Source organism: Nomia melanderi, chromosome 9 (assembly GCF_051020985.1).
Source record: "Nomia melanderi isolate GNS246 chromosome 9, iyNomMela1, whole genome shotgun sequence".
Classification (NCBI taxonomy): domain Eukaryota; kingdom Metazoa; phylum Arthropoda; class Insecta; order Hymenoptera; family Halictidae; genus Nomia; species Nomia melanderi.
In genome coordinates, this window is record NC_135007.1 from 11,488,004 (window position 1) to 11,501,588 (window position 13,585).

The window sequence follows — 13,585 nt, forward strand, 5'->3', positions numbered from 1 at the left end:
AAGCATTACATTTAATAATAGAAAAACAATATTCAATTCATACTCGGAAGAATGAAGCGATACTTGTTACATTCTACTTGAAATTTTCACGAACCCGATACGATAGGGCAAGAGGTTAAAGTCCTATTCTACAATAGACACCAAACAAAATACATATCATCGATCAACTGAAAAATTAAGTATACGAACGATCGAAAGCCATGAATGCATCGGTAATCCCTACACTGGCAGAATGCAGCTGGAAATATTCCCAAGATCGTCGAAAATCACGATTTACCAATCAACAATCTTCGCTACTCTCGCGTTTCCACTTGGAACTCTCGCGAAGTTTCATAAAGGAAAGTACGTCTCGTCAGCGAACGTTTTACAACCCCTTCGGATAAGAATTCCTTCCTCTTCCTCTCCCGTTTCCCCCTAGTCAGGCAATTTCCCTGGATATTCCCATCGAGAAACACTTACTCGAATCTCGGCAGTAAAACAAGCTCGGCGCGGGCGTGATCCCGCGGATAGAAGCGGTCCACCTCGTTTCACGTGGTAAAACTTGATAAGCGAGCGAAACGAAAAGAGGGTTGCGAGCGATAGCGCTCTCCGGAGATCCTCCTCGCAGATAGCGGCCGGCCGGTAATAACGCGCTGGCCGGCTCGGCGCGGCGCGGCGGTCCGCGTGGCAGGTTGTTATTCCCGGTTATTATTTATCCATCGTGGGCGGCGCGGCGAGCTGTTTACACGGGGACGGTCGAAACGTCGCACGGAACGTTAATTATTATTCTCGCGGATGGACACTGGCGATCGAACATCGCCGGGACCTTTAGGTGTCCGTCGCCATTCCGGACACGTGATAATGGATGGGGAAAACGTGCACGACTGTTCTGTCAACTTCTAACAAGTGGAAGCTTCTTTTTCCTGTCCCCTGTTTTTGCACTTTAGCCGACTGGATGGTTAGCGCAGTTTCTTCGGGTACGAATTAGACAGGATTTTTCTGGGGAACGTTCTTGTACGGTGAAATAAGAATCTTAGCGATCTACCATGTTCTTGGGAGGAAACTCTAGTTTTTAGATTCTAGGTTTATGATAGTTTATCTTTCTTGAGATTTACTTGGAGTTCGTTAACCCTTTGCACTCGGAATGTTTCTCACTAGAAATGTTTAACATTTTTTGACGAGGCGAAGACGATGTTCCTTGAAGCTAACTCGAAGCGAAGTCACAAGTACGTTGAGAAACGAAGGTATTTTATTCCAATATTTCACGTATCAAGGCATTGTATAAAGTTCAACATTAAATATCAGATTTTATAGTTCTGTCAAATCAAATAGTGGCTGAGGGTCGCCTTCCGAGTGCAAAGGGTTAATAAGCAGATGTTCTTTATTTCTGATAATATAGTTGTACCTTCAGAAAGTTCGGTAAATTGCCTTCGGCTAATAATAAGCTGATAAATGAATCTTTGAATATATTGAAACGTTGAGACTTTGAAATTTCAAAACATTGTAACTTTATAACTTTTTAACTTTGTAACATTGTAACTTTGCAACTTTGCAACTTTGTAACTTTGTAACTTTGTAACTTTGTAACTTTGAAACTTTGAAACTTTGAAACTTTGAAACTTTGAAACGTTGAAACGTTGAAACGTTGAAACGTTGGCTTCAACTAATAATAAGCAATAAGAATCACAGTATCTTTGAACCCATAGCTTCATCTGAAACATTTTCCCGTGGCTTTCTAGAATGTTAGTTCTTTGTTGCCGGCTGGTAACTGGATTTTCAACCTTATAAAGATCGGCAAATTGACCCGGGTTAATAAGAACGACGGGTAACAAGGTAATGAAAAAGAAATGCTCGGTGGTCCCGATACAGGAGGCATCGGGCTGACAAAGAATTTTTCCTGCAATCGATAACGAGGCCCTCGTTGCTTCCGGAGCGTCGTGGCAACCGGTGTTTTGAGCCCGCGCGCCCACCGCCGGCGCTCTAACCCCACGCGCCTTCGACCGAACCGAATCGCGCCACCCTTCGCCGCCACGACCTTCCGCGAGTTTGATTAATGGCACGCTGGGACTCATTTCCGACGAAATTTTAACCTTTCCTTTATGCGCAGGGGACGGGGGTGGGGAGTGGATACGATCGAGAGGAATGATGTCAGGTTTACATGTTTCTTTCTCACCTCTTAATGCCTCGCCTATTACGTTGATACAAAGATAGTGACTTTTATTAGTTTACAATATTATTTAGATTTTTGTGTTTGATTCATTTTGTATGTAACTGTGTTTGTATAATATGTATTTTCATTTTATTAAAGTATTTATTGAAAGAGGTGAATATATTGATGGTTGCTTAACCCTTTGCACTCAAGAGACTCTCAGTCACCACTTGATTTGATTCGCAAAATTATAAAGTCTTGTATGTAATATTAAGCTTTGCATGATGCATCAATATATGGAATATTGAAATAAAATAACTTTCCTTCTTAATTTATATATGTTTCTTCGTTAATTAGTTTCAAAGGACATCGTCTGTATCTCATCGGAGAATATTGAATATTTCTAGTGAAAAACTTTCGAGTGCAAAGGGTTAAGTATTGACCCGCGATTGGTTATGCAGATTAGATGGTATACGAGGATGATGTGGAATGGAGTTTCGAGTGTTTCATTTAAGGTTAGATACGTTGATAAGGAACTATAAGAGAAATGTAATGATAGTTCGGTTGATATGGTCAGCGTGGTGTATACAGTTCTTTGGTAATAATAAAATACGAATGTGTCTTATCGACGGAGTGTGGCAATTAGCACAATTGCCCCTCGCACGACACGTAAAGTGGAACAATATACAATTTACTGTGTCCCATGTTCAATAAGGCGAATTCACCTTGGCTGTGCCAACAAAGGCGAAAGAAAAAGGAGGGCAGGCAACCTGATTTTATCGGCCATGAGTTAGGATGACATTGTAGCTTCATGCTTATTTCTGTACTCTTTAATGTTCGTACCACTATTCTCATATTTGTATTGATTACACCAATTAATCAGGCCTTTGATTCGGTTGCAATTAAAACACTGTTCACTGCATCGCACGAATAACGTGAGATTCCTGTTTGATTCGATCAAAGATTTATATGTATCAACGTCCACGACTATTTTCAAATATATTTCTGATATACGAAAATTTCCATTTTTCTTCATTGAAATAACAAATGACAACTAGAATGCTATTTCGAAAATTTAATAAAGAAATTATATTAAAGGCAACAATTTTTACATTTTTATACAGTGGAACCTCTTCAGTGTCATTAACCCTTAGCACTCCAGATGATTTTGTAATCTGCCAACAACTCCAAGCCGTTTTTATAGTATCTCTAGCACAAATGAAAAATATTATATTGTAGCATCTCTTAGATTTCTTTATTTTCCTTCTTAATACAAAATTTGGATGAAGATCCAGTAGTCTTGAGGTAGTTCTTCTAAATTTATTCATTAAAATATTTATAAGTATAAACGGTGTCATAGTGCAAAGGGTTAAGTTAAAGAATTGTGAATTACGTATTAGTTGACGTAGTAGAACCCTGCGAACAAAACGATGTCGCGTCTATTATGCCAGCGGTGTTCCATTTACATAACGCGCGGTTCGGCGAAATGGAACGGGCGACGAGGACAGAAGGAAAGAAAAGAGATGGAGGAAGAATTTCGCTAAATCGCTTTAATGCGCCCGGTCGCGATTCCGCCACGGTTGCGGCGGTTGATTTCGCAATAGCCACGGTGACTCATGGTGCTCCCGCATGGAAAACGAAACGAGAAAATCCCCTCTTCCCTGGGTAAAGCTCGATTACCTGATCATTCACCGTTGAACCGATTTTGACATCACTTGTGAACCGAAATTGCTTTTAATCCTATAATTTCCAGCGAAAAGGCAGAGATATAAATCAATTTCTAACACGTATCCGTTCAAGAGATCGTCGCATCAATATTTGTCAGGATTAAATCGAACCTGATCAAAAATATTCATCCGCATCTCAATTATAGAACATATTTCCTGATATTAATTTACATATGTATCTCCGTAACAGAAAACGCACTAGAAATTCAACTCGATGCTATCTTCTACGTAAAGTTGAGTGCATTACCGATAAAAAATGAGCGATTCCTTTAATTAATGTCAAGTGGCTTTGCGTCGTAAGTTAGAGGAACCCTCTAATAATCGGCTATTCGACTCCGGATGGAGGATTATAATTTGCCATTGTAAAAATCCCGGTGAGCCTGAAACATTCTACTTAAACAGACCTTGCGGAGCTGGATTATGGTCATTTCTGTGTCTGAAACGGCTCGACGGCGAGTGTTAAACGGTAGGTTTAGGACAGGTTCAAGAAAGCTGCGTCGGTGGAAGGTGTACCTACGTGGGTTAGAGACGGAAGCAGAGGTGCTCCGGAGGTAGCAACGCTAACGGGATCACCGATACGGATCATTAGCGTTCGCCGATGCACGGGAGAGGGACGTTCCACTGAGACCACGAAACGCGTCGGGTCGCGAGCAGCCACGAAATCGGTCGGGTCGTAAATGATGTTAAAATCGATCACGCCACCGGAGGTTTTAATCCTCGCATAGCGTTGCCATTTGGCAACGTACCCGCTGTATTTCCTCGCGCAGCAGACATGAAAGAGTAATAACTTAATCTAGCATTGAATCAATCACCAAAGGGATTTTATTTGATGAGATTTATAAATATATATATGGATGTATGAAGTTAGAAGAATTATTCTCTATTTGCTTATAGAATCAGTCGTAGCTTGAACTGAATATTTTTATCGATGAATTCGCGGTTATTGCGTTTTTGCTATTAAATTCATGTGTCCGACTGATGATTATATGTAAAGTATAATTGTGGTAAATATTCAAGAATGTGTATTGTGTTCCCGCATCCATAACAACGTGGAATATTTTCAGTGTTCACCGTTGCTCCCGATAAAAAGGCAACGACTCTTTTGTTTGTGCCGTCATTGTTTCAGGAAAGTGTTGCGGTTACAGTCAAGCACTCTTGCGCAACTCGCGCGACCTTCGCATTGCGCGTTTTTCTTAGCGCGTGTGAACTTATATTTCACACTTAAGCGAGTCTGCGTTTTTACGAAACGTTCGACTGTTTTTTCTGTTTCGAAGAAGAACCGTGTCGATTCAGATTGACACGATAACTTGCGATCGGATCGGGACGCGTCGAAAGTCGTTGAATATCGAGCGCAGCCTAAATCATCCTCCTCGCGTTACGCGTGCGTTTGTTAACGGTACATTTAATTACGGGGAGCACATGGTAATTCAGGAAGTAACTGTTTACTTCTTTTTCCTTCGAAAACCTATTTGAAAGCGCGGCTCGTGTACGGATGATATCGTTGCGTTCCCTTTCACTTCTTAATAGTCATGCCGAAACGATGGAAAAATTCGATCTTTACAATATACTACGTGGAAAGGAAGAAAAAGGATTCGCATTAATTGTAAAGTGCACCGTGCAGAACGTCGGATCCGGGAAAAAAATCGGGATGAAGCAAGAGAGGCGAATGAGACGGCAATACATTCTGTAACGTACATACTTTGCACGTGTAAAAGCTTATTATAAAGGTGATTACTGGATTCGAATTAAGGGTAGACTAGTTCCGTAACTGTACGATTATTTTCTGGGATAACGAAATCCGAAGGCAACAGAGAAAAAGAAACCGTAATTGCCGATATGCACCGGTTGCAACACAATCGATGACGTAGAATCACGGTGAAGGTTTCCAGGCGCAACAGCTTGTCATTTTCTTATCGATTAAACAAAAAGAGTCGTAGAGCCGACCGTTTCACTCTGCGCACTCGGCGAAACAAAATCAACCGTGAACCGCGGGCTAAGGCAGTTCTTCAATTAAACGGCTTAGCTTCGAATCATTGGTTGGAATATTAATGAAAGAAGCAGAGGGGAATCAGAAAAGAATTACACTGTTTATAATTTTATTAATCCAGTATTGGTTTAATATTTAATATTGACTATTGAACTATATAATACTGATTGATAGTAAATATCTACCAAATTGAATTTAATGATTTAATAATAATTTAATAATATAATATAATATTATAATATATAATAGATTCAATTTGGTAAATATCTACTACCAATCAATATTACATAGTTCAATAGTCAACATTAAAAGCTAAACCAATGCTGAATGAATAAAACTACAAACAGTGTAATTCTCCTCTGATTTGCCTTTGCTTCCTTCATTAATACTGTAATCGATAATCCGAGGTTGAACCGTTTAATTGAAGAACTGCTTCTTCGTTACGAATATGAAGAAATTTTTATATCGGAGTTGATAAAATGCTCGTTTCCTTAATACTGTAAAACGTAGTCAGCACAATTTATCAAGTTGATTAGACGGTACGAAAACGTGGCCAGCCTCCCGAAGATTAATTACGGATAATTACCAAATAATTCCTCTGTCGGCGGAATCGTCACAGTCGGAGCGGGTTCAAGAAGCTCCGAGTGCGTCCATTGTTTCGCCGGGACGCATTGTTGTTGCGCGTGGGTTTCGCGGCAATTTCCTTCTAATTGCATTAAGCACGGCCGTCGTAATGAAAACGAAAAAAAAGGTACTTGATTTGTAGCCGCGCTCGGCACGCAACGTTTAGAGACGTTTAATTGCACCTGGAAACGTCTGGAATTGTTCCTCGTGCCTCGTATGATTCACGGCCATCCGCGGCCAGACAATGTGTACAAACCTCTCGCGCTTTCCTCTTTAGCCTCTTCACCTTATCCCCTTTGATTAAAAGCCGTTACACGTTTTTCGGCAATTTCCCACGTGTCCTTTGATAAACGAATACCAGAAGCGCAGCCCTTTTTGCACGTGATTGCATAATCGCACAATAAGGTTGCACAACGAAGCTCTTATTAGCGATATTTCTTATTAAGTTACCAGTTACGTAATCAATTTCTAATACCTTTTGCATAGATATATAACGTGTGAAACATACCTGCGGCGTTCACGTATTTCCTGTTTCCTTGTTACAGATATTTAGAAGAAATGGGACTGGCCGAGAGAGAAGCAGAAATGCAGGAGCTAGAGACACCACGATCCGGTAGATCGCGAGATCTCTTCGGCGTGCAACTCGAGGTACACCTTAAAGTTAATTAAAACACACCGATTACTAAAAGTATAAAAAGGCTTTCATAAATTGCGACACTCATTGGCCGAATCGGTTAACTCCGTCGGGCAAGAAGTAGAAAAATGTGATTCGCTTTGAATCGGAAACCAAATAAACATTATCGAACGTATTTCAGAGCTTCGATCTAACGAACATGTGAAATACTTCGAACAGAATGATCTAGTATTATTCCGTTGGTCCCAGAAGAATTTTCATTTCCTGCCGCTGAACCCGATAACGAGAGAACTGACGTTATTTTCAATTGCATTGACGATGAAATTTGTGAAAAATTCACGGTTGACCGAATTTAAAGATCCGCTTCCATAGGATCGAAGGAGGCGTTTTCACGTTCATCTGGCGGCTTTCACGCGAGCGTTAAAAATTCGTCGAAAAGAGAATGCAGTTTCAATTTCATAATGACAGTGCAAACGATCCGCGTTCTAGATCTGCTACGGGATCACCCGCGGAGAAAGGTGAGGCCGATCGATCGATCGGTCCGTTTCGAAGAAGGAAAAGAGTCCAACGGACAGACTTTCCTCGGCTGTTTCGGTATCAAGTAGCCGTCTGTTCTAGCGGAGCCGACGCCGCACCGGTTTTCTGGGTCGCACCTCTCACCGGTCTATGGCCGCGGCGCTGGCAAAAGTGGCTATTGAATTTACAGCGTGCACCTTGTCGGGTGAATGGGTTATCGAGTCCGGATCGAACTTGTTTTTGACCTCGACAAGGATACAACGGATCGATCCGCGTTCGACGCTCCTCCAGGCGCGATCCGCTGCGGCCGCCGATCGGGAACTTTGTTAACGCGGACAGTTTGTTAACCGCCTCCGATGAAAAATGACCGTCTCGCCGCTTTCATTGTGCGCACGCAGTCCGAAGGATTTACCGACGTGGATAGATTATGTTTGTGCAATCGGTACAAGTGTTAGCACGCGTACCGCAATTCTTTTTAAGTATCGCTCCGTGGATTCGTATATTATCCAGAGTGTCGCTCAAGTTAGCTTCGAAGCGTAGAACGTAACGAAGTGTTGCAGAATTGTCCTATTTTATTCCACCGATTCGAGTACCTTTTAACGTTTCGCGGACGGATGTCGGCATTTCAGCGAGACGAAATGTTCAGATTCGGAAGACTGAGTCGTGGACGAATGATCTAATCAGTCGAACAGCAAGAGATCAGCACGTAGTTTTCTTTTTCTCTATCAATTAAGCAATTGATGTACAATTTAGCTCCGTATGTTGAAGGTTTTGTACGTTTCAAAGAATCCCCCGCGAAGGGTTAATAAGGATTGCCTGTTAACAAGGAAACGCGTTTAACGAAGAAGCATGCTCGTTACACTGTTATCTGTCTATCTGAGAAAATACCGGAGTTACTTTTTTCCAAGAGCCCGTTGCGTGTTAGACAATATTTAAAACGTTGATATCGCCACGATATATTTCACTCTTGTTCGAATGAAAATTCCGAAGGAACTTTATGATCCAATTAATTTCATAATTCCTCACGCCGCGTCTGATTCTAATGAAATTAATTTTCCCCGGTATCGCGGCCGGTGGATCGGTTTCGCAATCCGCCGGTGAACGTTACGGCGTACATATGCAAGTGTCACAACAATTGCATCGATTAGTTATGTATGCATCGTTTTACTTCGCAACCGTTTCGCGCAGCAAAAACTTCGGAGCAACAGTTTCACTTCCGGGTACCTCCGATCGATATTTAGACCCGGTTACTTTAGAAAGGCTTCTCTCCTTTCTCCCGTTGACGAGGAAACGAAAACGGGGACCCCTCCCGCGCCGGGACGCGGCCGGCTTTGTAGTCACGCATTAGTGGGCGACCGCCATTTTTCCGACTTCGCGCGCGGCACCGGACACCTGCGATCGATTTTTATCCCGGTCCCATTGCCAATCCTTCCGCGAAGGTTTTATTTTCGTCATTGCACGCTCCGGTGCGCGGAAAAATTATTTCACAATGTTTCACCTTTCTCGGAGATTGCGGCTTGCTTAACTGCGGTGATACTGTCGCTCGCTAATTCGAATTATCGAGACGTGATCGATGAATTTTACTCGAGATTAATCGGCTCGCGTGGTTTAATATTCATACGGACACTGCCAAACAAACGGGTAAATTCAATCACGGTGTATTAAACAATTAATTAAACGCCGTTCAATAGAGACTTCGATTAAAAATTATTATATATTCCCTTTCACCTTTCGAAACGTCGGATTAATATATTGTCCTCCTCGCATATCTAAAATACCGATTTCACTAAGAATAATCTACAAAATGATTTAAACGTTCATAACCTCGTTTTATGTTCCTTCCAATCGATTGAAACCATCGGATAAAAGCTTCATGTAATTCGAAATTTCGAGTTGATAATGAAAACTACGAAATTCCCAAGAGATACCTAACTGTTAACACTAGAACTACCATGGGTCAAAATGACCGATTCCTAACTGCTTTTACGATCGCGGTTGGTACAGATTCTTCTTTGAAAAATGATTAACGAAGCTGACGTAGCAATGCCTAAACTGCAGTACAAGCCAATTGAAATCTTAACAAATCCACGTTTGTATTTATAAAGAAATGTTGAGAAGTCAGTTGAAGTGCTCGGTGGTTCTAGTGTTAAACGCTACATGGAAGTCAGTATCGAGTGGACTGGAACGTTGAACGCGCTTTCGAATATGTAGAAAATAACGAGGACGCCTGGGAGAAGAATGCACCGATGCGGAGGTTCATGAATTATCGAACAAACAGATGTTATAATGGCAGGGTCGCCGGTGTTCTAATGTAAATTGATCGCACGGGAAGATAGGAACGGCGCGCGGAATGTTCCCTGCGCTTCTATCGTAATTACTGACGGGGGTTTATTAATTGCTTGGCAATATGACGCGAGCCTAATTAATCCGCGAGCGGACTCATTATAAACGACACGGCTTAATGTTCGACCCGGTGTACACGGGGTCCGATGATCGGCCACGGTTCGTCGTTTTAATCGCCTCAATGTAAACGAGCCGCGATGCCGGGCGGGCGGAGAGTCACGAGTTCATTAAATCGGCCCGAAAGCGGCGGCCGAGATACAAATCGTCTCGGTCGGTTTGCGCGGACCGGGCTGAATGGAAGTGGATTTCGCAATTACCTGTTTGGAGAAGACTGGCCATATTTGTAAGCGTGTTTTATGGGGCGGCGAAAAAGCTTATAAAGTCATCGTTAACGCGTTCACTGCCACGGCGAGCGGCGACGACAGCGTCTATTAAATTTATTAAGAACGATCGCGACCGGGGATCGACGAAAGTTTTTGCCGGTCGGTTTTTGTTTCCTTTGAACTCCCCGTAGGAAATTAGCAGGTTTTATTTCTTTAAACGTCGCTGATCAACGCCGCCGACACGTTCAACGAGGTTATGAATTATTCCCCATTCTCGGACGAGACAATTATTTCAGGGGAAAGCTGTTAGAATTGAATCGATTAGTATCAGTCGCTACTAATAATTATCGAAGCATTCATCTCTAATAAGATCGTAGATATTGCGTGAAATACTGATTGCATTGTGTGGTAATGTTCAGACACCTCGTGAGTGCTTACAGAATTTTCTTACTAGTTAATAAATCAGTATTCGCTACAATGTAACAGTAATACGATTATCATCGATAGAAGGATATCAGATCGATAGTACCCTTCGAAGAATTCGGAACAGTTCGCTGATCACGCCAACTCCTAATTCGCGTGCGTTCAATTAATGTCGCATTGAACTTATTAAAATTAATCACGGCGAACCGAGCGCGCAACATTCGTCATAATTAGTCTCAATAAACTTGCTAACGACAGATTGTTATTATAACATAAAGCGGCCAACTATATTATGATTAATCATGACGAACCGAACAACATTCGTCGTAATCACGTAGTAATTGTCGACGTAATTAACTCGCGGGATCGCGCGAGGCGTCCGAGCGAGAATTGCCAGGCCAGCTTTTCAGACGCGCCGCGAATGTGATTTGTCGATACCCGTCCGACGAGTGCCGGCCTTTTCAGATCTTTGCGAAATGACATTTAATCGACGCGACGCGACGCAGGCGAAATGGAAAAGGGTTATAAATACACGCAGCTCGCCGGGCTGGCCGGCGGGAAAAGATATGCCGGACGGATTTCGTAATTCATTTCGTCGGCGCAACCGCGTATCGGTCGCAGCCATTATCTGGTTATGCTTCCACGGTTCCACGGCTGTTTTCACTTTTACGTTAAACGCGGCGGACGCATTATCATAAACGACGCCGTTAAAATCATTATCCAGGAAATCGGCCGTCGAACTGCGATTTCGTGTTTTTCGAACGGCCGCGCTGCGGTTTCCGCGCCACTGGAGCGTTGTATATCTCCTTTCTTCCGACTGAACCAAAAACGCCGGTCTGTTTTCTTTCTCGGATGCAATCACTTTATGTTCGAACACGTTCCTAGAAATCGGCTTTAATGGAAATTTGCTTTGGAAGATTGTGTTAGTAAATTATAGATTTAGATGGAGTTTCCTTCGATTTGTATTATAGACAAATGCGTTTATCGTTATTTCGATTGATTCGTGTAACTTCTGGGGAATTGTAGGCAAGAAATTCTATTAGGTGTTAATATGCAATTCCAGTGTTAATGTTGTACGATTGTAGACGAAAAATGAAGAGCAATTAGAATTTACATCAACATCCTCGCGTCAAAGATCAAATCGATTAAGACCCTGCAACACTTAACACTAAGACTACCAAATAGATCAAACTGACCCATTCCTCGATTTTTCTCTCGCGATCACCGAAGATGAGCGAATATCTCCGAAAAATTGCTAAAGGAGCTAATTAAGTAACACCAAAGCTGAAATCTAAACCAATTCAAATCTCAATAAACCCACGTTCGCAGTTTCTACATTGAAATTTTCTAAAGTCAGTTGAAATACTCGGTAGTTCCAGTGTCGAAACACCTGAAATTACTTGAAATACAATCAATCAGCCTAGTGTCCCTCTTTCTAAATACCCATCGTGGCATTAACTCTCGCGCAGGTGCAAAGCGAAACTGAAAACGCGATTGCCCGCAGGCTGGCCGAAAGGTTACGATATTCGCGACACCCCAGACCGAATCGCGTTAGTCATCGATGGATGCGCTCGCTTGTGCAGTGGCGTTCCCTTTTGTCGCCAGTTTTCCCAGCGACCGGGGCCCGCAAAGAAACAAATGGACCCGGCGCTGCAAACGATCGTCCGCGTCGCAGAAGAAATATTTTATCTTCTCCGCCGGTGCCGATCGTTTTTTGCGGAACGCCGGACCGCGGCCCGGCCCGTTCGGCGTTTCACGGTTTCACCCCTTTCATCGCGGATAATTCCGTTCGTTTCGCTCGTACCCGGCCCCGTCGTAACCGACGTCGACAATCGGCCGGCTCCGTCGTTAACCGCGACGAAACGAAAGCGAGAATACTTTAATCGCGGCAATAACGCCGCGATTTTTCTTGTCGCCCGGCTCCTCCGCGAAAGTAATTGGCATGCGCCGGCGGACGGGCTAGAAAGAGAGCTCGGGCCGCTTTTTGCGGGAACGTAATTGATCGGCATTCATATGTCGCGGCGCGTTTGCATCCGATCGACGCCGTGCTCGTCCGCTCGACGCATCGAACGCCGACTAAATTTCAGCTACTAAACGCGAGCGTCGGTGATTATATTCGTAGGAGAAAGAGAATTTTATTTGAAACAGTATAATTATTTCATTACAGCTCACAATAAAACACTAACTAAATTAAACACTATTTATATACTCAGATGCTCTTGTCTCATTAACCTCACATATATTTGGAATATTCTAGATTCTTAAAAAAAAGAACATTATCAACATATGGAGAAAATCAATATGGAAAAGAAAAATTGTGGGCATATTCTATGTCTACGATTGCTCTTAAGTATAATGATTGGTTACAGAAGAATAATATTCACTTTGAATTCGAACAAATCGAGTAATATTTGTGTTTGTTAATTGATCGAAATCTTCACCACGAGTCAGACACGTTGTTGTAAGGCAAGGGGTTAATATTTGATTTAAGATTAAGTATCTTTAAATCAATAATGTTTGCGAATTCTTAAGTGACTCACGTTTACGTTGAACTTTCACGACTTTTATGTTATTGAGTTGCGTACTAGTAACGAGAAACCTCGTTTCTATATAAAGACACTTAGCTATGCAACTTTGCTAATTACCACAGCATTTAAAAAAATGTTAAATTCGATTCGAATTGATTACATATTTAAAATATATTACATAACACTATGATGTCTGAGTTTTTGTATGTATAGTGATATAAGTTGATCTCATTGAAAATTCAGTTTTCTGAAAGTTAGCCGGTACCCAATATGTTATTGAGTTGTTTATGCTATTGAATATTTGTATTCAGAGTATTGAAAGTCTTTTTCCTATTAATCAATCGAATTAACG

The 13,585-nt window shown here is 42.1% G+C and overlaps 1 protein-coding gene across 2 annotated transcripts in view; it reads left to right on the forward strand.

Annotated features, from left to right (window-relative positions):
• LOC116432793 (uncharacterized) overlaps positions 1–13,585 on the forward strand; it is a 77,257-nt gene that overhangs the window by 52,039 nt on the left and 11,633 nt on the right. For both annotated transcript variants that reach the window (XM_031990164.2, XM_076370683.1), the window contains exon 2: positions 7,012–7,114. In XM_031990164.2, coding sequence (XP_031846024.1) covers positions 7,025–7,114 — 90 coding nt within the window. In that variant the 5' untranslated portion in view covers positions 7,012–7,024. The remainder of the gene's footprint in view (positions 1–7,011; positions 7,115–13,585) is intronic.